Source organism: Haliaeetus leucocephalus, unplaced genomic scaffold (assembly GCF_000737465.1).
Source record: "Haliaeetus leucocephalus isolate CR32 unplaced genomic scaffold, Haliaeetus_leucocephalus-4.0 Scaffold239, whole genome shotgun sequence".
Lineage (NCBI taxonomy): Eukaryota > Metazoa > Chordata > Aves > Accipitriformes > Accipitridae > Haliaeetus > Haliaeetus leucocephalus.
Genome location: NW_010972675.1, coordinates 512,042 through 535,946, shown reverse-complemented (window position 1 = coordinate 535,946; position 23,905 = coordinate 512,042). Strand labels below are relative to the sequence as shown.

General features: G+C 40.9%; 1 protein-coding gene and 1 long non-coding RNA gene across 4 annotated transcripts in view; one reads left to right on the top strand and one right to left on the bottom strand.

Annotated features, from left to right (window-relative positions):
- Window positions 1-16: 16 nt before the first annotated feature.
- CA2 (carbonic anhydrase II) lies at window positions 17-18,321 on the top strand. 2 transcript variants are annotated; one of them, XM_010568154.1, is made up of 7 exons: window positions 17-275; window positions 858-1,055; window positions 11,482-11,600; window positions 13,031-13,123; window positions 13,881-13,943; window positions 14,982-15,137; window positions 17,460-18,321. In XM_010568154.1, exons 1-7 carry the CDS (start codon window positions 242-244, stop codon window positions 17,577-17,579), a joined length of 783 nt encoding a protein of 260 aa, XP_010566456.1. In that variant the 5' UTR covers window positions 17-241; the 3' UTR covers window positions 17,580-18,321. The 2 variants fall into 2 exon arrangements, with proteins under 2 accessions (XP_010566456.1, XP_010566457.1); XM_010568155.1 differs by lacking the exons at window positions 17-275; window positions 858-1,055 and adding an exon at window positions 9,213-9,230.
- Window positions 6,199-23,905, bottom strand: part of LOC104832156 — a 56,208-nt gene continuing 38,501 nt past the window's right edge. The window contains exon 4 of one of the 2 annotated variants that reach the window (XR_774390.1): window positions 6,199-8,231. This is a non-coding gene — a long non-coding RNA (uncharacterized LOC104832156). Of the gene's footprint in view, window positions 8,232-18,980; window positions 21,494-23,905 lie in introns of those variants that run through there. The other variant, XR_774388.1, reaches the window with a different exon arrangement.

The following is a 23,905-nucleotide window of genomic DNA, read 5'->3' as shown; positions in this document are numbered from 1 at the left end:
CCCCGGGGGCGCTGCCGGCCGAGCCCGGCGCAGCTCCGCGGCCGTGGCGGTCGCGGATTATAAGGGACCGCTCTCTCCGCCCCCGGCGGAGTCTCCCTCCGCCCCCGCCCGCGCTCCCCACCCCTTCCTCCGGCCGCGGGGAGAAGGGCATGGAGTTGGCGGGAGCCTATAAAAGCCCCTGAGAGCGCGCCGGGGCCACGGCGCTGCGACAGCCTCCGCGGACGCAGCCGGGCCGCGCACCATGTCCCACCACTGGGGATACGGCAGCCAGGACGGTGAGTGCCCGCCGCGGCGCGGCGCGGCGCGGACACCTGCCGGCAGGTCCCCGGGAGCAGCGCCCGGGACGTGCCCGCTGCGCCTCGCACCGAGCCCCTGCCCGCGGCGGGAGTGAGCTCGGGGGCGCTTTTTTCTTTTTTTTTTTTTTTTTTTTTTTTCTTTTTTCTTGTAACCTTGAGATGCCACCTGCGCCTGAGCAGCGAGGCAGGCGCGCCGCGCGGTTTGCCTGGAGCATCTTCTGGTTTCCTGCTGCCGTTCCTTTACTTGGGTAACGGCGCGAGGAGGCGGGGAGGACGGGGCGCTGCTCCAGCAGGACGGGGTGCCCTCCTGAAGGACTCCCCGCTAAAACCCCGGCCTGTGCCTCCGAGGCTCGGGGGCTGCCGGGTCCCTGCCGCGGTCCCCGGGTGGGATTTCCCCTCGTCTGCCTTGCCAGCGCCGGCAGCCCGCACAAGACGGTCCAGTATTAGAGGCTGATGCGGGTGTTAAAACGTCGCGGTTTCTAGGGCGAGGGTTATCATTACCACTTACGTCCCCCGACCCTCGTGTCTTTTCCCACTGAGCTGCTTTACGCTGTCTTGCAGGACCCGCTCACTGGCACGAACACTTCCCCATCGCCAATGGAGAGCGCCAGTCCCCTATTGCCATTAGCAGCAAGTCCGCCAAGTACGACGCCGCGCTGAAGCCGCTCAGCTTCGGTTACGATGCCGGCACGGCTAGGAACATAGTCAACAACGGGCACTCCTTCAACGTGGAGTTTGATGACTCTTCCGACAAGTCAGGTGAGATCGCACCTTCGTGTGCACGGGTGGAGGTGGGAGAAGCTCCTCACGCTGCGACTAAAATGTCTGCTGGGGCCATGGGGGTCTTCTTTAAAGACAAAAAAATACCAGAGTGTTCTGGCGTCAGTAAGGTCAGGATTCAGCCCTGAAGGATTCGGCATCCCCCCTCCCCGGCTCCTTTAGGCTAGAAGGAAACTGAGCTCCCGTTAGAAGAAAACTAAGCCTATCTGGGCAGTTTTGAGCTGCCACTACTCTAAACTCCAGAAAAGTGAATTGCTTTATTTTTGTTTAAATCAGAAGGATTTGGATAAGGGCTCAGCTGTGGAGAGGAAAAAAAAAAGATTATTTGACAAGAACAATTTTAGGCATAGCTCATCATAAGCTACCAACCAAATGGTTAAAAGAAGCGGCAAAATACATCGTAGGAAGAAATTGGCCTTAGAATAACAAAGGATTACAGTTAACAATATGAAGTAGAAATAGTTTGGAAATAGTTTCTTTGGTTATCAAAATATTATTTCATATTTCTGAAGCCAATATGCTCCCAGCTTAGTGCAGAAACAGAGGAATTATTATGTTCTTTCATACTTTAAACAAGTATATCCCTGATATTTCTTGATGCTGGGCTTTCCAGATAAAGATAATGTATCTGACATATTCCTACAAAGTTTGCTAGCAGGCAGTGGTTTCACAGCGTCTTACTGTTCATCATACTGTACCGTGATATTAAGCACTGAATCCTGCAAACCTTTTTAGTAATCCTTACTGAAAGGAATGAGCGCATTGATGGACAGACCGCATCCAAGCCGCAGTTGCAACAAGGGGTTTGTAGGTTGTCTTTAACTGTAGTCTTTCAGCTGGCTGAATTTGCAGAAATCATCACCCTGCTACAATGAATGTGCCTCTATTTTTAATTTAGACAGCAAAAACAATCCCATTGTAAGTCACTGCCTTCTCTAGACACTGCCTGATTTAACTTGCTTGAGCAAGTGCCCTATTTTTTCCTAAGTGTTTCGTTGGCAATGTCATTTAGGGAATGGTGCTGAAAACAAATGATCCATGCCTACTAAAAATGTGAGGGGTTTGCAGGTAATATAACAGTATTACAGACATTCAGCATAGCACTAAGAATTTGACTTTGTATTTTAATTACAGTCTTTATACTGTACAATATTACGTGGTCAGCTATTAAGTGTTCACAGTCATATAAATACACATAGGTGTGTGTGTAATTTACACAGATCATCCACATTAATATTTGTATGGCTTAAAAAAAAAGAAAAGGAAAAAGGTATTCTGATTTCTTGTGGTCTTTACTTTTCTGAAGCACTGAGAACCTAAAGGAGCTGAATGCATGTTCATTTTAAGTGTCATGGGGAATAAGGTAAATGATTCAGAGTACAGAAAAAGAGATTGTGTTTTCACCAGATACACACGAGTCTGCTCTTGCTGTCATCCTGCTCTCACTGAGCCCAAAGGAAACAGGTTCAGGTCTTCACAGTCTAACAAAACTATTATGTGTTCACTTTGTGTGTGCCTAAGTTTGGAAAGACTGTGAAAATTAGGTTGTATTTAGTAACTTGGGAGGAAAAAATGCCAGGAACATATAATAATCTAAAGAAATGTCTGTAGGAAGAATGCTTTTTATGAGAAAAGTCAGTGCAGAACCAGAACATCTGTGACAGGGATCCTCTGACAGATACGCAGTGACACAGCTTTCAGAGTGGGAGGATAGGAGATGCAAGTAGAAATATTCTCAGTAGCTCTATTAGTGAATCAGAAACTGATTATTCTTTAGAAAAAAAAATTAAACAGATCTCTATGAAACCAGGTAAGGGTGGATCCTTCAGTATCACACTTCCTATTGAAAATTACAGTGCATAGAATCTACCTGGCAGCATGCTTAATGGCTTCATTTGTATGCAGTTAACTAGGTAACCTACTTTCCTTACACAAAATAGAGCTGTCTTTGACTTGACTGTGCTTGATTCACTCCTGTTTCTGAATTTGAGACTAGCTAATGTGTTCTTGGTTAGACATCACGCAACAGTCACAAGGAGAAACTATGTGAGATTATGTGATGTGGTGGTATGTTATACAGAAGAGAATGGAATAAAATCCTGTGAATACTTCCCACGGGCTCTGTTGCTGGCTCCTATGAGCTGTCCCATATGCAGTAATGAATTATCTGTGGTAGTAGGCGCAAAATGAAGTAATAAGATCATTGTTTGTGAATAATCTTCAGGATGTGAACAATTGCACACAAAGAAGTAGATCCATTCATTAAGAATCTTCCGGCTCGTAACTAATGACACTGAAGTAAATTGAACAGCAGTTCTAGGTATTAATGTCAGTTTGATGACTCCTGCTCTTTAAAATATGCAAAATGAGTTCTTGCAATAAAAAAATACAGGTAGTAATAGTATAGTAAAAATAGATAAGAAAGCTAAAATGCATGTTTGGCTAAAACTCTTTGAAAGTAGTTGTTACTTACTTCTTTGATTCAGAAAATATGTAATGTGATTATGGTTGATCGCAAGTAACAATAAGAAGTTATCAGAATACTCAAAATCTTGATGGAAAATATTTTTCGCCCAAGTAAAAGACTCTTCCCCCAAAATGTATGTGTGCTACATTACATGTGGGCATACAAGAATATGTAGTGTAAAGCTTCTGCCCATATCTGCGAAAAACTAAATATCTGAAAGAAAAAATAGGATTTCTTAAAATGATATCCCATCTATATTATTTAGCATAGTAAGGATGTAAAATGAAAGTTTAACTTTTTAAACAAAAATAGTCTATGTGCAATTTATGTGACTAATGTATCTTCAGAGAATAAAATGTTTTCTTTTCTGCTCTTAGAAGATCTCTTTACTAATAGGTACAGCTTTACAGACATAACTCTTGATTCACGTTGTAATTACGCCTATGACCTATACAGTTTTCTCTTACAATGATGTTTTAACAGAGAAATGATGTTAAAATCTTTGTGATAGCTTTAGAACCTGACTTTGGTTTACTTTCTTGTTAATTCTCTTAGATATGCTTAGATGTTACCAACCTTGCTCAGAAAAGCCCTCTTCCTAAGCAATTACCCCCAAATCTTCAGTTCCAGTTCTTATAGTACAGCCTTTGAATTTCTTGGGTTATGTGACAGCTGTTAAATTCCAGAATACACTTCTAAAGGCTCAGTCAATTCCCAAAGTGAATCCCCTTCATATTTCACAGTTACTAGTTGGCAGAAATGGTGTAGGGACAGAAAGGAAATTCACAAGCCAGCGTTGCCATGTTTATGAACATTTTTGTTTGCTGAAGTTCCATGATTTTCTCCTAGATAAAAGGGTATCTTCTGTCTTATTTCCTTGCAGTCTTTCAGAATGTTTGCTTGGACTTGCATGTAGAAAGCAAACAGTGAACTTCCTCTTCCAGTTGTTACTCCTTCAGTTCTTGCAGTTGCTTTTTTAGTTCTCATGTCCACTGTCTTTTAATAATAGTGAAAGTTCAAGCATTTGTAGGCATTCATCTTTAAAATTTCTATAACTTTAAATAGAAGCAAAACTTCATTATGATAAAGTGTCACTAGTACTAGAACTCCAAATTCAGGTTCATCCACTCTTGTATCCTGGGACCTGACCTTCCATGTATGAGTGAAGCAAATGGTGCTGGTTACTTAAATTATGATGATGCGCCTTATTTTAGGAACTTTGTAGCAAAGGAGTGTCTCATTAAGGGTACTTAATTTATCATATTAAACATTTTATATTATAGTCTGCTGTAAGGGCATGTATATCGTTTCACTCACTTTAAAAGACAGAAGTAAACAGTGACTTCTCAGAGCTGTAAAACCACAGGAAGTGACTTTGCTCCAGAAAGCCTCAAGAGCCCAAAAGAGGCTTTTGTAACATAATGTGTTCTCTATGTAAGTTTCCCAGAAAACGTTTCAGAATTCACGTAAAACCTGAAATTCAAATGGGGAGCGCTCACAGCAGTAGGCACTGTATTCTGTATTTTCTGATCATGTGTTTGATGAGCATATAAAAGGAAGAAGTCAATTGGCAATTAATTTATTCCGTAACGAGAATGTTAAAATATCATGTTTTAGCTGTAGAACCTGACAGAAGTGAATTGCAACTATGGTATAAGGCTTTAGAGACTTTCCTAAATGTACTGGTAATTTCTGCTTGTGGACGAGTCTCCTGTTTCCTTTTCCTTCCTTGCCGCTGAACTAGAGATAAAATTGAAATCCAAGACAGAGGTCCAAGTAAATCCGACATTTTTGCAAATATTAAATCATAGTAGAACTTCAAAATTACAAGGACACCTAGGGTAGTGAAAATACTGTATTGACCTTTATACTAGCACCCCTTGGGAGACTTTCAGTAGTTGTAATCAATTATATTACCCAATTCTTCCTATAATTGTAAATATTAATGAGGATGCTTCAGCTGTCTTGAATTATGACTCCCTGTAAACAAACCAATCTATTTTGTTACATTGGTTATTCAAGAAGCAGTGCATTAGCACTGCTTGGTTGGCAGTGAGTTACTCTGAAAGTTGTGCCACTGTTGCTGTTTTCCTACACTTCCACCTCAGCTGGTAAATGGGAGAGGAAACACGCAGGTCTGTTGTCTTTTAAGGCACAACTCTTAATCAAAGTCACTGCCACTGGTCTATTTTTAGGCTTCCCAGCTCCAGAGATATAACATTAGCTATGCCAGAAGGATATTGTGTGTTATCAGTATACAGGCATGGATTGAAGGTCCACAATGTGGTATAGTCTAAGCAATGTGTTGACCCTTTAGAATCATAAATCAGAGAACTGATTGCTTATAGCTTTAGGGGACTGTGTTCAGACACCTCCTTATGTGTCACAAACACTTTTGTGCACTGCTTGACCAGAAAGTCAGAGGTCCCAGAGGGTGTGTGATCATTAAGTCATTTATCTCGTGAACTGGGATCACCAGAAGCTGCAAAGCCTACGTAAGCAAGTGACTTGAGAATAGCTCTAGTGCTTCCAGGAACTGGAAGAGAAGATGAGAGGGCTTGAGATCAGTCCTGCATGTTTCAGGCCTTCATTTCTTTACAGAGTCCAAAAGCGCCCTTCTTCACTTACATCAGCTTTTTTTTAATTTTTTTTTTTATTTAACAAGCAACTTCTGAGCAGAAATTTGGCATGGATTGTGCATTTAAGAATCATGGCAACTTCCTTCCCTTCCAAACGCCTCCTCTAGAGGCGCTTTTAGTGCAAACCCAGGAGAAACTAGTCAGCTGTTATCAGCTAGGGCCACTTGGATAAGTTTATTTTTTAAGATGTAATGAAGCTGTATGACAGATGTCACCATGACTACTCTTCCTAGCCGATATATTTGTTCATTTACTTATAGGCATGAGGGACTGCTGCGTACTTAGAGGTAATGTTCACACCTTAAGTTTGTTCATCCTTCATTAGATCTCAACGTAGAATGAGGACCGTGTCCAATACACAGTTTTCAGTACTGTAAGCAGTCACTGAGATTAGTATTATAGCTATTACGATCAGAAATTAAACCATTTGTTACTTTTAAGAGAATTTTAATGCTTCCAACTTGGTTCTAACAAAGTAATTGTCAGCCTATACGGTGTGAAACATGAGGATTGAAGGCTGATCAGGGATTCAGTACAGCACTCAGAGAATGACTCTCAGAGAATCTCCATTTAAGAGACTACAAGAGAAATAAACTCCACTGGTCGCAGGGAGTGGGAGGAAAGTTAAGAACCTAAATGACTATATCCTTAAGCAGGTCAGAGTCTCTCTGGCTGCTTCCCAGTCTGGATGAAACAGTTCAACTGAGGTGAATCAGAATCACTGACCAGCTGCAGATACACACGTCTGCAGACCTGCTGCATTTTGGCAGATGTTTCATTCTGGTCTATCTCTGTGGAACATCCTTGTTGTCTTATCAGGCTAACCCTCTAGCAAGGTCAGAGTAGGGTTTTTTTCTTATGAGATACCTATTATATAGTTTTTCTCTTGGTGAAGCCCATTACAGATGTTTTCTGCAAGTATGATCCCTAGTCAGATGCTTGCATGCTGTCTTGCTCTCTTGCTTGTTGTGATACAGCGTCCTAGGAGGAATGTCTGAAAGAGATAACATAATGAAGGAAACATCTCACAAAATGTGACGCTGTGTACTCCAGGTTTCACAGAAGTGACAGCTCACCCTAGCTGAACTCTTCAGTCTGTCAGTCGGGGAAGCCCATCCTTGCATAAGAACACAAGGCTAATCCCTGAGCATCCTCCTAAGAGCCTTTTTTGTGCCATTAATAGTGCATGGTGCTCAGTTTGTTTTTTTTCTCAAGTAATGCTTCATCTACTTTGTCTCCTCAAGGCCTGTTTTCTATGTATCATACAGATGTCTGTGTATACACAAAAGCTTACAAAACATTAACAGTAATGTATATATTTACATACACACATGCCTACAATGTCATAAGCATGTGCATATCTACTGCAGGCTGATAGAAAATCATGGCTTTCTTTATGCCAAAGCAATGTGTGTGCAAGAGGGCTGTCCTCAAAGGTAGATGCTTGAAATGTCCTGCTGCTAGGTTTTTGTTTGGTGGAATCTCAATTAGAACTAAATTTCCTAAGTTTGGAGCTCTGGACATCTGTTGTGCTGTAGTGGACCCATTATTTCAGCTACTGGGAGGAGCTTTGCTGTCAGTGATTTCCATTTCAAGAACATTTTCTCATTCTGCATTTTCTCAGAGTAACAAACTTTAGAGTAGTATTTTTCTTACCACACTAATATATATAACTGGAAGGAATTCATTCTAACTCATGAAACAGTCTTGTAGTTCAGCCATTTTGATTACTTTTTTGACAGGTTTATTGCCTTAATGTGATTTATTAGTCTCCTGCTCTGTATAGAGAGAACATCCCATAGGAGGTAACTAAATAACAGTAATTCCACAGTATTCCTCCAAAAATTCACAGATGCAGATGCTGCCACTTCCTGACGAAAGGTATGAAGTGGTCCACAGTATTTTTTACACAGCTGTTCTGTTCTGCATGGGAAGGGTAACTACCCAGTGACTTGCCTTTAAATAGAGCAGCGAAGTTGTGTGGCCTCCGTAGACAGCTGTCCCAGATGCAGCAAAATGCCCTTTGATTTCTGTATGTTTCCAAATATCCTGAGAAGGTGTAAAAACAAATCAAGTTCACCTTCTTTATCCAAGAAATCCCACAGATGTAAATGGAACAGTTCATGTGGTTATTTGACTTTCCAATTAGCGCTGCTAATACTTATGTTCACCTAATTTAGAAAATGTTATAAGATCATTTAATAACAGTGCAATATAATTACTGGATGTTGCTAGTATAACTTCTTCAGTAAAGGGTAGACAGTTGAAAGCAGTTACCATTTCTTAATCTAAGCAAAGTAGCTCCATATATGTCTCCCTGTAACATTTCAAATAATTGTCAAATAGGAAAAAAAAGTTGCATTTTCAAGCTGTCACCTCTTGGGCTGTTACATGTCTATGGAGACCAGGTTATGACATAGATTGTGCTGAGTAGGTTGAATCTGTAAGAAAAGAATGTGTTTTCCAGGTTGGCTTGTGCTGTCTTCACCCTGCATCTGAAGCTGTGCTATATAACAAAAGGGAGCACAGCTACATATGTATTTCCAGGATGGTTTTCACTAATACTAATTTCAAAGTGAAGGGAGCTAACGAGATGCTCAAGTATGGATAAGGATTTCCCCATCCCTCAAAAAAGGGTTGGACTTCTGTCGTCAGTGTGGCCTGAATCGATGTTCACGTCACATGGGACAAGGAAGGACAGGGAAGTTCCCGGTGTGAACGTTCCTCTGATTCTCGATGAACTTTTGCTTTGCAAAAGCTGGTAGCATTTATTCATGGTTTAAAAAGCTTGTGCTGGAAAAAAAATGAAGCTCTAACATTCCTACTTTGCCTTTGAAGTTTAATTTTAAAGTTTACTTCTTTGGAAAGTCTGAGAAGTATTAAAAAAAAATAACTGCTTAATGTAGTCTAGAACAAGAAGGGCTGTTCTGTAATTAAGCCTGCTGAATTTGTATTCATTCGCACTAATCTAATTATTACTTTCTTTGAATGCTCTGCTGTGAGTCAAAATAAGCTAGTGCTGGATTTGAGAACCACAGAATGAGAAAAGTAAGCAAAAACTGCAAAGAGATTTTTGTGCATCTTTTTAGTTTTATGAGACTATAGCAAACTTTGTATAGAGAAATAACACTGCAAATGGATTTAAGAAGACTGCATGGTTCTGCTTTTCAGCATGCTTTCCATTATTAATAATGGCAGATTAACCTGTGCTGCGCTAGTGCTTTCTGAGGTTGAGGAATGGTGGAACCTCAGTCCATTTGTACCTGCAACGAGCAGCAAGTCCATTAGCCAAAGGAACTGAAACTGAAACATTGCAACTCCATGGCATCATTTTTAAATGAAACATGATATTGTGTGGATTAAATGATTTTGCATCTGTAAAGACATAGCAACCAATTACTTCATTTTCAAAAGGAACTAATGCACATTCGCAGTCTTTGTTCTGAAAAAAGTATTCTGATTTGTAGTCCTGTGCTTGAAACAGTTATGCTTCTTGGCAACTAGCACATGCAGAAACATTAAAGTAGAATAAGATATGTTCCTATTTAATTACTATAAGTAGCTATTCTTCTTTGTATCACACAGCTTGGCAATAGGTAGGGCAAGTCTTGGTCTGTTGGCTGTTCAGTGTTGGCTACCGTATTCAAAGTTACAAAGACCGCAGTGGAACATACATTCACATTTTTCAAATAGAGATCCATGTTGGGAGACTTCTAAATATATTTACCAAAGGAGCCCCAGGCAAATGCTAAATTTGTCCACTGAACCCAAATTTTGCATGTGTGAGGCACACCAGTGGAAACTAATGTGTTTTATATACATCTTACATATAATTTTCGTGTATTCCAGTTTTTTAGTCAAATTCTTCTCACCTCATTGCCAAGTGTCCATGGCTTGTGTTATCCATGCTTGCATATAATCAGAATTATTCAAACCTGAACAGACAGTGACCTTTTCCTATTTGCATTTGATGTATATTTTCACACATGCACGTGTTGTGATAGCGTCTAGACTAATTGCAGAGTGAGAGGAAAGCATCTTTACTCTACAGAACCATTTTGTTTGTGACACATACACAGAGCACACTTACCTGTAAAATCTGATGTCAACACTCTTCTGTCACTTTATTGTATATATATATTTATAGAGAGAGAGAGATAAATTGATCTCTAACATATATAACATTTCAAATTACATTTTAAAATATTTTTTATTTTTAAATATTAACATCTTAAAGATTTAATTGTGAATTTGAGACACTTAGGGGAAAAAAAAAACCCAACCAAAACCACAAACCAGTGTAAAACCTTGCTCTAATAACTTAGATAAATAGCTCTATTTAATAGAACTATTTGTTATTGTTCTGTGCTTTATGCTGCACTGGAGGAGACATTGTCTGTGCATTGAGCATTTTGCAGTAGTAGGGCTTGATCCTGCATATCATAATGGCAATTGGTCACAGTTTAAGTACAAGGTTAAAACTAACAAGCAGAATAAGGGAGCTCAGGGGAACTCGCTCCTGTATAATTGAAAGTGTGGCTGAGCACTCCACTTACAGCAGTCCCATAGCAGGAGTAATGTCAGATAGTGGAGAGCATAAGTAAACGCCTCATTTCCAATCCTTATTTTAAAAAATCTGCCTCTGCGGGCATTGCCATTTTCACCACCATTTTTTAAATTCATTCTTGAGGAGTAAAGGATGGGAGGGACAAGAGATTGGAATTCTCATCTCTGCAGTGCCTTGCACTGTGCCTAGCACTTTACCTTGCTGCAACCCATGGCTAACAGGTGTTTAGGTTTAATTTGGAATCAAAAGCATTTTACTCAATCCAATCTGCCACAGGATTTGCAGGATTAAGGCCTAAATGGATAAAGTGTCTAAAATGAAGGGACAGGGTACATTAGTAAGTGAAAGATGATTTGGTCTTCAAGTGTACTTCCATAGAATAACTCTACATGGGCCTCTAATAAAGGCTGTTCTTTTTCTTGGCCTTTTTTTATTTATTTGGTGACAGAAGAGTTGCATCCTTAGCTCTCCCCTCATCACCTGTAATATTAGCATGCCTGTTAAATTGCTGATGCAACGCTAACTGTTAAGTCACTTAAATTTCTCTGTGTTTATTACTGATTTTGGCATATTGCAGCAATGTACCATTGAAGATGGTCTGGAGTAGCATGGCAGCATGCAGAGCAATGAACTGTAATTCACTTGGAAGACTTGAGATGGACATTCCAGTTTGAAGTGAGACTTGATAACAAGGGTTATGGGCGATATTAATAGAGGCTCTTTGCATTGCAGTGCTGCAAGGAGGAGCGCTGGATGGAGTCTACAGGCTGGCACAGTTTCATATTCACTGGGGATCCTGTGAGGGCCAAGGGTCTGAGCACACTGTGGATGGTGTGAAGTATGATGCAGAGGTAGGACATGCTCTACCTTCTCCGGTCTTTTGTGTATAATGAGTATTTTTTTTTAATATTTCACCACAGTAGCAGCTTCCCTACAGATCTTTGTAGAGCAAGAGATTGTGGAGGTTACCATAGATGATTTTGGTACAATGCCACCCCAGGACCTGCTCCTTGCAAGAGCAGAGATTAGAATTGGAGGACTCTTGTAATATTTTTTTTCTCAGCTACTTCATGTCAAAGAGACTACAGAAGCAGAAAAACCCACATTAATTATCCCTGGTTTTCCCCTGCTTTCTTGGTGACTCTTGAAAATTATGAAGAAATAGAACTGCAGCACCCCTGTACACACATATCCCCTTTTCCTGGCTTCAATTTTTAACATCAGAGACATTTATATAAATAACAGAATAATTTTGGGGCAGACCTTTTCATCTTTTGGTAGCAAAAAAGCAAGGGGAGCTGTGAAGAGGACAGGCAGCAAAGTGAGACCTTGCAGGCAGTCTTTGTAATATCCTTAAGACTCCAGATGTCCCTTGTACCGCTTAAGACTCTGTATTACAGTCTCACGACAGAAATGATGTGACTTAGTACCTTGCATCCTACCTTTCCTTGTCCCCTGTTTAGAAATCTACCTCTGGATGCTGTGACAGACTTTTTTAACCCTTTTATAAATGCACGTTGACTGAACATACCTGTGATATGCATTGACAGATGAAAGAAATGGCCCCACAAATTTGTTGGCTCTGCTGCTTTTGCATGAGGTGGAAGTAGCTTTTGTCTTATCTGAGAAACTTGCCATTGCTTTATGTCTGTTCACAGTACCATAATTACTTGCTCGACTTGCCAATGTGGGGAAACATCCAGATGAAATTAAATTAGAAATAACTTGGAAATGAAGAAGAAAGCAACATCCTGGCTAATGTGACCTGGAGATTCATTTCATATTCTTTTCAAAGGCTTTCCAGAAAAGGAAAGGAGTGTTTTTTAAAAACTCTCTAGATTGCAGTCAGATCTATAGTTAATGTGTCTTCTCTGCTGCTTCTGACACTGACCATCATGTATTTCAGTGTTAATAAGAACTCCAGGATATATAGCATCAAAATCCTGCAGGCTGCATACAGGAAAAACTCATGCTGAAGGTAACGGAAGTTTCACCAGACTAAAAGCAGAATGATACAGCCACAGTTTGCATTTAAAACTCATCTAGGAATAAGAGTAAGAAGCAAAATAAAATGCATGACAGAAATCTCTTTGCATAGGTGAAACTTGAAAGTAGCTGACTGATTCAACAAGTTTTTAACTGTACACAAAAGGTTTTAAATCTCAGCAGTAGAACACTGTCTGCTCTTAATGTTTAATAAATTGCTTACCTGCATCCTCATTTATAAAATACTGTGGATGGAATATCATCTTCATAGTGCTTCTTGTTTTCTTGCTCCTAGCTCCATATTGTTCACTGGAACGTAAAATATGGTAAATTTGCTGAAGCTGTGAAGCATCCTGATGGTTTGGCTGTGGTAGGCATCTTCATGAAGGTTAGTTAAACTTTCTTTTATATTATTTGGATGAGTCCAGTATATTCATTGTGTTGCAGGGGGACCTAAGAGCCTAAAATATAGAATAAGGCAGCATTATGCTATACTGCCTAAACCTGTACCAAACTAGGTGGTGCTCCAAATTTTTGTCTTTCTCTACATATAAAAATTGTACACAGCCATACAGTATGACTGCCATCTATCACTGTGGCAGCCCTATAGCAGCATACTTGCCTTCATCACGACAGTGACACTGCCATAACTCTTGTCAGTGAAAGGTGATGTGCATAACTGACAAAGTTACGCATGTATGAATCTGCAGTAGTACCAGCCTAAATAACACCTATTTTCCCTTTCCTGTCATTGTTAAATGTCCAGGGTGTTTTGTCTTAGGTGAATTGTCTTAACAGCTAGTTGGAGAAGGTGACTGTGCCCCAGCAGTATGCATTCTGTCCTGGCCTCACTGTATTTTATTAGGAGGGTGACTTCTGTGAAAAAAAAAGAACAGCTCAAGTCCAAAAATAAATCCACACACTGTAAATGAAAATAACTTTATTCTGTCCAGTGTCCTTGGCTGACCCATTTGTGCTGACTGTCAACTGGCATGATTTTACAGAGATGGTTCCAGTCACTTTTGCTGTAATACTTCTGTTATGTAATGAAATGGTGCTGGGAAAATGTTTCCTTGAGAACTAGAAGACTAACGGTATCACGGGAGTGCATGGTTATTTTCTTTTTCATATGGTTTGTGTTACAGGTAGGAAATGCCAGGCCTGAAATACAGAAAGTTGTGGATGCTCTGAACTCCATTCAAACCAAGGTAATATTTGCTGTCTGTGTTGACTGACACCAATCACAACTGTCTCGTGTTGTCTTCTTCAGAAAGTGGATTTTTTACTTCTTCCCAGTCTGCTGCAGGTACCAAAGTAAAACAAACATTCCTGCCATCAGCATGACTGTCCTGTAATCCTAAATGCAAAAAAAGGTTCGAATGAAGTTGCGGTAGAGGGCAGGGAGTACTAGAAACAGTGATAATTTTGTGTCTCTGACTACATTTCTCTACCTCTTAACTGCATTTAAACCTATAGGGTAGGATTCATCTTCCTAATCTAAACTACTCTTCTCGGTGCCCTTTGTAGTCAGTGGTGACAGATGCAGAAAGCACTTCCCCTCATCTCTGCATCTGTGGGATAAATTTCCTTCCTCCAAGAGGGTATGCTTCTCTTGGCTGTTTCTAGAGAGCCCAGATAAGAGGTTTGATCAGGATATATAAGTCTTAGGAAAAAAAAGCCTTTCTGTGTTTTAAATATTGTGTGAAGAGTGTGTGTGATCTTAATGAGCTGAGTAATGAGAAACTAAAAGTACTTACTGAGTAATTAGGTACCTTTGCAGCAGTTAAAGGCCTGTCCCAATGAGAAAGGTGGACAGGAAAGGTAAAGAATGAGACTACGCTGTCATCTTTGTCATCAGGCTCCCTTTGAGGTAAATGGATGTTGCCATTTACTGCAATGGACTCCCCAACAGGTCTCCCAGTTTCTATATTTCCAGTGCAATCAGTGTACATGGCACCTGAAGTCTCATTGTTCCTTCAAGCAAGGTCAAATCATATCTATAGCAGCAAGGAACGTAAATTCAACATTTGAAGTGAGAAACAATGTCTTGAAAGTCTTACAACACAGGAAATATATTGCTGAAAGTCTTTAATCCCAAACATACTGTAGGAGGCACTCGACACTTCATGCCAAACTCCATTTCTGCCTTTTTTCCAAACGTCCCACAGGAGACATCGCCACTGCAAGCCCAGCGTGTGTATGTGGTCTCTCCCCTGACGTTAGCCCATCTACTTTCTTTATTTTAGGGAAAGCAAGCTTCCTTCACAAACTTCGACCCCACTGGACTGCTTCCTGCATGCAGAGACTATTGGACGTACCCTGGCTCACTGACCACTCCCCCACTGCTTGAATGTGTGATCTGGCACGTTCTGAAGGAGCCCATCACTGTCAGCCCCGAGCAGGTAGGTCTACAATGGATGCTGCCAGTAAATGTGTACTGGAGTCATATTGATTGCTTCAGTTCAGCCCTCCTGGTGATCTTTGAAGTGGTGGTTTATGTTACTGCAGAGCTATGCAGGGTATTAGCTAGCATCACATGTCAAAAATACATATCTGAAGTGGTTATCCTCTCCTGGCAGGACACTGCTTCTATGTGTGGAAGTAGAGTTTGCTGTAAAATGTAAGGCTGTCCTCTGTTTGGACACAGTCTGGGGAAAATTTGGGTTTTTTTAAAAATTTAATCAGGCTTTCCAAATACATGGTGACATCTGGGAAAATGTAGCATGCCTGAAAGGACCGTTAGCACATGCAGAGTTAGTCTAGCATGTATTGTGAGCATCAGCAGGTTTGATGTACATGCACACATCACCTGTCTGGGTATACTTGCCCTGAAAATACTGGGCTTACCAGGCATCTGAAGAGCACGTGTTCTGCATCCAGTCTCATACCATAGATCTGTAGTTGGTTTGTTGATCTTCCAGCATTTGCAGGACAGAGAGCTCATTTTACAAGTTGTATTCAGCACAGAACAGACTGGGAAATCCCATGCAGAATTGTGACAATCCTAACAAAACTGTGTTGTTTGGAAGAGGCAAAACTTGCAAATTCCAGAAGTCTTCTGCCTGAAAAAAATCCTTCATTCTGTTGAGCAGCTTGAGGAAGATAAACTTTTCCTAGTCGGAAGGAGCTCGTGCAGATTAAATCACTCCTGGCCCTAGCTTTCTGCACCATCCATTAAGGAAATTACATAGAGGCAAGATTCATCCTCGGGTTTGGATCTGTGTGCTTGGGGGATATAAATAGAATCTAGAACCTATAAATATAAACTAGCCCTGAAGGGCTTTAGTTTACCCTTCAGACTCTTAAATCCCTTGTATCAATGGCAGACATGCTAACAATACACATAATTCTAGGGGGTTTCTTCAGCTGATGTGAAAAAAGTGCAATTGAGCTGTTGTGGGACTTAATGTAATAAAAGATAGAATAAATGACAAGGAAGAACTATTGGAAATAATAATTATAGCAATGATTACCATTAATGAACTGCAAGGGAGCATTAAAGTTGACACTGTTTACTTGTTCTAAACTACTGGTATTGCTATTGATAATCTGAGGTTTGCAAATATGGTTTTATTATAGGGCAGGAGCACATTTACCAAAACAGAGTTGTTTTTCCTACTACACCTACTTTAACCACCTAGAAGTGGTAAAAGACATCACTTGTTTCTCCCACACACAGCCCTCCATATTACCGTCGACATTTCAAAGACGGATTTGAGATCAAAACAGTGTGTGTGTCAGCTTGCCTTTTCATTCCAAAACTGATCAAAACAAGAAACTGTAAAGCAGAGTATTGACACTGGGTTTAAGTTGACTTGGTTTTCCAAAGATAGATAAAAGCTGGCTATTACAGCAGGGTGTAGTGAGCTTGTTATTTGCTGTAGTGACACAGCAGTTCCAGGTAGAGGTTGAGCTCCAAAGTTTGTTCTGATCGGTCCTGAAGGTAAAGCCCTCTTCTGGGCTGGTCACTGCTGGTGGCCTTCCTCCTTGAATGAGGAAAAGCCTGGCCTGCAGCCTGGCTGCATAGAAGTCCTGTGTCCCACCTACATATTTCTGTCAGCAGTTCCAGCTGTCTGTGTGAGATGGGGTGGGTCATTACTTTGGCACAGTCTTTCTACTAGTTTTGGAGGTGCCCACTTAGACATAAAGATGCTTTTATTACATCAGACTGTGCAAATGCCAGTTTTACTTCAGGAACAAGCACTAAAACTTTACAGGATGCTCCTATTGGTGTGGAACAGTTTTCCCTCTCACAGTACTTGAAAATCAAGATATCTTGAATGAATTTGGCTGGTTTAATTTGACCCAAGGGGTAAGGTATGTTTGGGTTTTTGGGGGGTTTTTGGTTTTTTATTTTTTTATTTCAACTGGATTAAAAAAATCCGATTTTCAAAAGAGCTATAACTACAACTTGCAAAGGATTCTGAATCAAGGACAAAGCACTCTTTGTGCACAGAGTTCAGGAAATGTGTGCCTACATCCTTGTTTTCTGTGCTTTCTTAGCTCTTCTTGTTAGGATATTTTGTGGCCAGGAGAGCTTGTGTCAGGGGCAGGAAATGGTGTGGATGAAATGCAGAGACACGTGGGTGGTGACGCCATCTCTAGACCATTAGTGCTGGCGAAATTTTGAGTTGGACCTCTGGCTCAGGCCCAAGGTGTACAATTCAAATAGTCCTGCTGAAACAAGAGCAAGCATTTGAGGATGTTTGTGCTTTTTTCCACAGATGTGCAAACTCCGTGGCCTTTGCTTCAGTGCTGAGAATGAGCCCGTGTGCCATATGGTGGACAACTGGCGCCCATGTCAGCCTTTGAAGAGCAGAGAAGTCAGAGCTTCCTTCCAGTAACCTCAGAGCCAAGCGTGTTAGAAATTGCTGTGTTTGCGAGGAGCCCCTTTTGCTAAGCACAAATCAAACCTTTGCCATGTGTGCCCTGGCAACATCTTGTCTCCCAGATCCATTCTTTCTTTCGCTCTGCATCTAAAATGCCAGCTAATGAAATGTGAAAGGCTCTTGGCCAAATAGGAAAGGGTTCTTAAGGCGTGGGGTTGGGGGAGGCATGGGGGTGTGGTGGCTGTGTGCATTTTGGTGACTATTACTGTGATTGACACTTTGGTATAACAGTATGTTGGCTACTTGGGAGGGGATATGGTCATAGCAAAATAAGCCATTTTAAGAAACCTCATCCACTGGTGTGATAGTACACATAACTAACGATAACTTGAAGCTTTGTGAAAAGCACAGGAATACAGAATCTAGGTATGATTTAGGAATAAAAGTATTTTGAGAAAGTAAAGCAAAATGAATATTGAGAATTAGACTTCTTAGATTTTAAGAAACTGACATGTAAATATTTTTAAGACCGTTTTACATTTTTACCCATGCTACTATCAATAACTTTGATTATGTCTTAATGGTAGTGTTGGATTTTTTTAATTAAAAATGTCCTAAATTAAGTGTTATCTTTAAAAGTTGTTATTACCATAGAAATAATGCAAAATATCTTTTCATTGAAATAATATATGCTCTAATTTAAAGAGGAAAATAATATTGTATTTTAGATAACTTCTCTAATAAAGCTATACTTCTATTTTTGCTTCCATGCTGATATTTTAATTCAGGAAAGGAGTCACTAATCTGTTTGCATTGTTGCATATTAAACATAATTACTAAACATATAGGATATTGGGAATTGGCTTCAATGACACTGAAGGTGAATGCAAACCTATATGGATATGTTAGGAAATTTTCTCTAAGTAACTTCCTGATAGACTGCAGAAGGAAGTGTTAGTTTTGAGCAATAGAAAACTGTCAAATCTGCTTTGAAAAGCTTCCCCATTTAAAACACACACCCCCACCCCCCACCAAAAAAATCCAAACCCCGAAACCAGAACAGAAAAACAAAATGTTCCTTTGCCACAGGTCATTTGTTCCAAATTCAGCTGTTCTGAGTGGAGCTATGAAGGTACTTGTCTCTTCCTACAACAACTATGCTGACTAATTCAGGTTCCTCATGTTGAGTGGTTTGAATACTTTTCTGCCTCGAAGTGTCACCTGCAGGCCTGAGTGCTACACGTGTCCCCTAAACAATGCAAGGGAGGTTATACCTCTAAAATTAGAATTATAGATCCAATACATTGTGGCTTAAAGCTGCTGAAGCAAGCCAAGAGGAAACACCTTACAGAATCACAGGATGGCTGAGGTTGGAAGGGATCTCTGGAGGTCATCTGGTTCAACCCTTCTGCTCAAGCAGGGCCACGTGGAGCCAGGTTGCCCAGGACCATGCCCAGATGGCATTTGAGTATCTCCAAGGATGGAGACTTACAGGCTTGTGACCCACTTGTTTCAGCAGGTAGCATCCTTTTGCTGAAGCCGAAGTGAAGCGCTTGTTAGCAGTCACATACACTAAACTTTTTCCTAGAATTGTGTATGTATTCTGGAACTTGCTCTCAAAGATGGCAACCCTACTCTTTGCATAATGATTACCTGTTATGACACTCCTAAAATTAAAAAAATAAAATAGGAGACCTCCAGATTTTCAGATTTTAAACCCATATCTTGACACCTATGATGCCCTGACTACTAGGTAGTAAGACTTTTCTCAGAAGTGGTAATCTCATTGGTATCTGTACAGCTTAAAAAGTATCCAGGCTGGTATGTGGTGGAGAATGTAAACTTCTCCCTAATGGCTAGGGTAAAAACCTGGTAACGCCTGTGAAGTTCTAACCACTGTTGCAATAAAAAGTTTCAGATCTCGTACTCCATTGCACTTCAAGGTTGCTCCATAAATAATAAGTAATAGCAAAGACAACTGACACCAGCCATATATTTATCATCTTGTTTGCATGAGCCTGTTTACCTGGAATGTTGCCAGCGCCGTATGTTTGCCTTTGCTGACTATGAAGTACTTTTGTATTCAGCCAGACAATGCAAGCTGGTGTTCTTAAGTCATACACATGGTGTACAGGAAGAGCCTGCTGTATGTCTTACCTGTGTGGTCTACCAGGGAACACTCTTCATTTTTCTTTTTTTCTTTCTTTCTTTTTAAGTGAACAAACTTAGACAACCACCCCCCAAAATCCTCACAAAAACCTCTCTCCACCATAAAATGGTACACGGGCTTAGCACAAACTCACGCTTCGCAGTTAGACTTGTGCGATGGATAGCCTTTTCAAGGAAGACTTACATTAAAGCCAACCTAGAAATGAAGAAAACAATTTCCCTGTCATTCATGATCCATCTCCTGAATGGTGAGTTTGATTTAAGATAAAGGTGAATAGAACCATCCAGTTCTTTTTCCTGACTTCTATTCTCCTTCACTATTTGCTCGTAAGAAGAGGTTGTAATTAGGTCTTGCAGTTGTTCCACAGCAGACTTAAACCAACACTGATTCTTATATGGCACTCAGACCTGTTTCAATTGGAAAACTTTACGAATTCATAACAAAAAAAGAGACCACTTTGGTCATGGAACAGAAGATGATCCACTGCAGGTAATTGTGTTACTGTCAAGTAGGCAGCTCTGATTAAAGGGAAATGTATTTAAAAGAAAAAAAGAAAGGAGGCTAGTGTGTTAATTTGAAGTCATCGTAAGATACTCAACCAGCACTTTGATGGGGAAAGAGAGAAGCACGTTCACTTGCAAACTGTTCATTTTGCACAGTTTGTGATCTTGTCTCGCACTTGTCTGCCAACTCCATGTGTTAGAACAGTTTATGATTTCTCCACTGCTATTTCTAAGGGTTGGATGTGTCCTAGATTGACATGGGCGGGTAGACTGTGATTAGAGATGTTCCCTGGGAGATTAGATAATAATGCCCTGCATGGAGTCAGCAATATTTATAGAAGTCCAGATAGTTTATAGAAGAGTATCACTCACTAAATGACAGCTTTAGGATTTTCTAACTCTTCAAAGAAAAGCCCTGCAAGCAACAGCTGTGTCAAATCTAATATCGTAGAAACAAGCACTGATGAAAGTACAGGCAGTGGCTGTATTGAAAAATTCCCATGGACCCTCTAACGTCAGCCACTTCCTCTTCCAAACCACAGTATCTCACAGTCACGTAGCACCTGGTGACAGTTGCTTACACTGAGTGATATGTTTTAAGTCTGTTTAGCAATTGGACACTCCACTGCTGTCCCCCTTCCTCTTCCAGTATGATGGTAAAGGGCTGGGCTGCCTTGATGCCATCGATGGTTCACTCAGGTCATGAGACTCCCCAGCCACCAACTTCCTAAAGGTATGGGTGCAACGGGTGCATATTCGAACCCATCATGGCTCCACACCAAGCAGCGAGAGGTACAATGAAAAAAATTTTCAGGGTTCCCTGACTAATTTTAGACCACATGTCTCACTGTGTTTTTATCCAAGCCACAAACCAAAGCCATTTTGGGTACATCCCCAGCCCAGTGTGGATTACAGTGTAGTGATTCCCCAAGCTCCTGTGTTCATCCAACATCAAGCTCTTCAGGATGCTTGCTTCAGTTCAAAGCTCAAAGCAACGTAGCTATGTTGCCTGAGCTCATGGATGCAGATTCTCAGCAGGGCTCAGTGGTAAAATGGTGTAGCTGTGCTGGTCAGAACAGAGGCAGTTTTGTCTGGTGAGGATGTCAATGCACTGCAGCGTATTAAACAATAGGAAGATATCCTCAGGACATTTTGAAAAAGGCAATATATAAGCCCTGTTTTTATAATCTCACATGGTATGAGGCATTGTATATATGTAAGACAGGAGGCAGTCACTGCTCTTTTGAACTCACACCCTGAAACAGAGAAGAAATGCAGAGACAATATGCAATAAACAAGTAATTAGAGCAGACAGGTGGATATTAACTACATATTTTTCCTGAGGGGTAGGTTTTAATGAGTCTTGTAACATCACTCACTATTCAAGGACCTGGAAAATTTGCTGCAAAGTACTGGCCTTCTGCGTGGAAGCCCCAAGATCAAACAGAGAAAAAGAGTTTGTGTGGCACTTGGGTGCCTTGGAACAGGGATAACACAGACAGAAATCTTTCTCTGTCTGCAGCAGGTGTCTCTGAAAGGCACGACGGATGTGCCAAGGCTGACAGGTTTCACAGAAGGCAGAGCTAGGCTCTCTCTTCTGGACACTGATCTGTTAGCCCAAAGGCCAGGTCCAAAGGTCCAGCTTACGCTGGTGAGGTGGGAGGACTCCACCTGCAGAGTTCATCAGTGTAAGAAGAGAAACACATGACTAGTGAAGGATCCTCTTTGCTGATCGTGTGCCACCCCACATACAGCAGAAAAAGCAGGCTAGTGGAAGGACTCATGGGATCTTCTCTCCCACTCTGCTCCACAGCTGGGTCTCCTCCAGTGCACCTAAGCAGGGAAGGACGGTAGAAGCAGAGTGCCCTTTCCAAAGCAAAGGAGGAAGGATAGCCAATGATTCTGTTTTTGCAAAACTGTGTAGTAGCAGAATACTTTTTTGGAGTTACTCAAAGGTCAGGGAGGAACTTCCTCTTTCCTCTGCCTAAATTCCTCTTCAACTAGCTGACTTGAACTTGATGCAAGAAGAAGAACGTGAGACTATTTAATAGGATGATGCTCACATCAAGTGATCCAGGATATTGTAATTTGAATGCTGCATCTCTTCACCACTTTATTAATTTTATTTCTTCCAAAAGTCACTATAAACAGTCTAATTGCATTATTGTCAAATAACAGTGTTGAATAATATATTCCTTGAATCAAAATCAAAACCGAAAGGCCTCCAGATACTTGCACTGAATGTGTCTTTTGGTTGTTTTAGTGATTAATAACCATTCCCTGAGAAGGAAGATAGAAATATTAAAGAAAACAAGAGCAGTGTTTTGCAGGGAAAAAAAAAAAAAGAAAAACAAGGCTTGAAAAAAATACCATCCTTACTCAGAATCTGTTCCTGGGAGACATTTGAAAGGACAGCATTTTGCAGATCAGCTTAAAAGAGGGTGGTAAACATCATTTCCTCCTACTCTCTGTAGAAGTGCATCAGACTCTCTTAACTACTTTCTGACTAGTAATGGAAATCATACCCAGACGGCATTTTGAAACTGAAGTATTTTCAATGATTTTTAGAGACATAAACAAGCACTCAATGAATGATAAAGCCTACAGATATAAAATGCAGTAATACTGGAATGAGTAAAGTGCCCCTGCTGTGACTTCTTAAATATCATCTTCTGCTCTGTGTTTCCTAATGTTTCTCTCTGTGGAGAAGAACTCGTCACATCATCAAGGGTGTGGGGGAAGCAATATAAAAAATCAGGGCCTGATAATGAAAACTGTGATGTGACTGATCACTGACATGAGTAATCCCACGCATTAATGGAAGTTCAGTTGGCTTGCCACACTCCCTGCACAGGAAAGGCCATTCTTCTTCCATGAGGAGTAGAGTTAGGAGTCTGAATGCCTGAAAGTCAGGTGTCCTGTTCCTCTGGATTGCAGTTTAGAGATTTATCCTGAGAAATATTGGGAAGGGGGTAGGATGGAGGAATCACCTGTAGTAAAGGTGGCTAGAGGAAACGCTCTTCATTTTTTCTCCAGCTTCACAGATGTTTCCCAAAGACGTGAATGTGAAACAAGGACTGTGCTACTCCCATTAGCACAGCACATGCATGAAGGGCTATTTTTAGGCCTTGTATTCCGAGTTGACAACAACTGTAGTGGCTAAAGGACAAGAAAACCACGAATGGTGCAAGCTCCTGCTTTTCAAGGCTGCCAGAGTGCCCTATAGAGTCAATGGAGACATCACCAATGAAGCACTGTAGAACAGATGGTCTCTGCATGGCCTCAACCTCCATACTAGGACCTTGACTTTCCAAATATCTCACAAGCTCACAATCTAGCAGGTAATGGGGTAAATGTAGCCTTGCTGAAATTTCTGTCTCCATTCGTCACTCCAGAGATGGCTTCTGTCTGAACGGGAGTGAGCTGGGCTAGTGGGACTGTTCATGTGGAGAAAGATGACATGCTCTTAAGCAATTTGCAGGATCCAGCTCTTAATTTCTGTTGAGTAAAGTTCTATTTCCATCTAGTTATCTAATCCTTGTAAAGACTCCAGGTAAATGGAAATGTTAGATCATTCCCACATGAAAATCCATTCTTATTTCTCAGAGGATTTTGCAAGCACTGAGCAGCTATCTAGGTTACACGAAAAGAGGGGACTATGAAAATAT

Bases quoted from the DNA above. Each gene is read 5' to 3' on its own strand.
- CA2 (XM_010568154.1), top strand. From the start codon at position 242: ATGTCCCACCACTGGGGATACGGCAGCCAGGACG. The intron at 1,056-11,481 runs GTGAGATCGCAC...TTTGCATTGCAG, and splicing joins TGACTCTTCCGACAAGTCAG to TGCTGCAAGGAGGAGCGCTG. The intron at 13,944-14,981 runs GTAATATTTGCT...TCTTTATTTTAG, and splicing joins TGAACTCCATTCAAACCAAG to GGAAAGCAAGCTTCCTTCAC.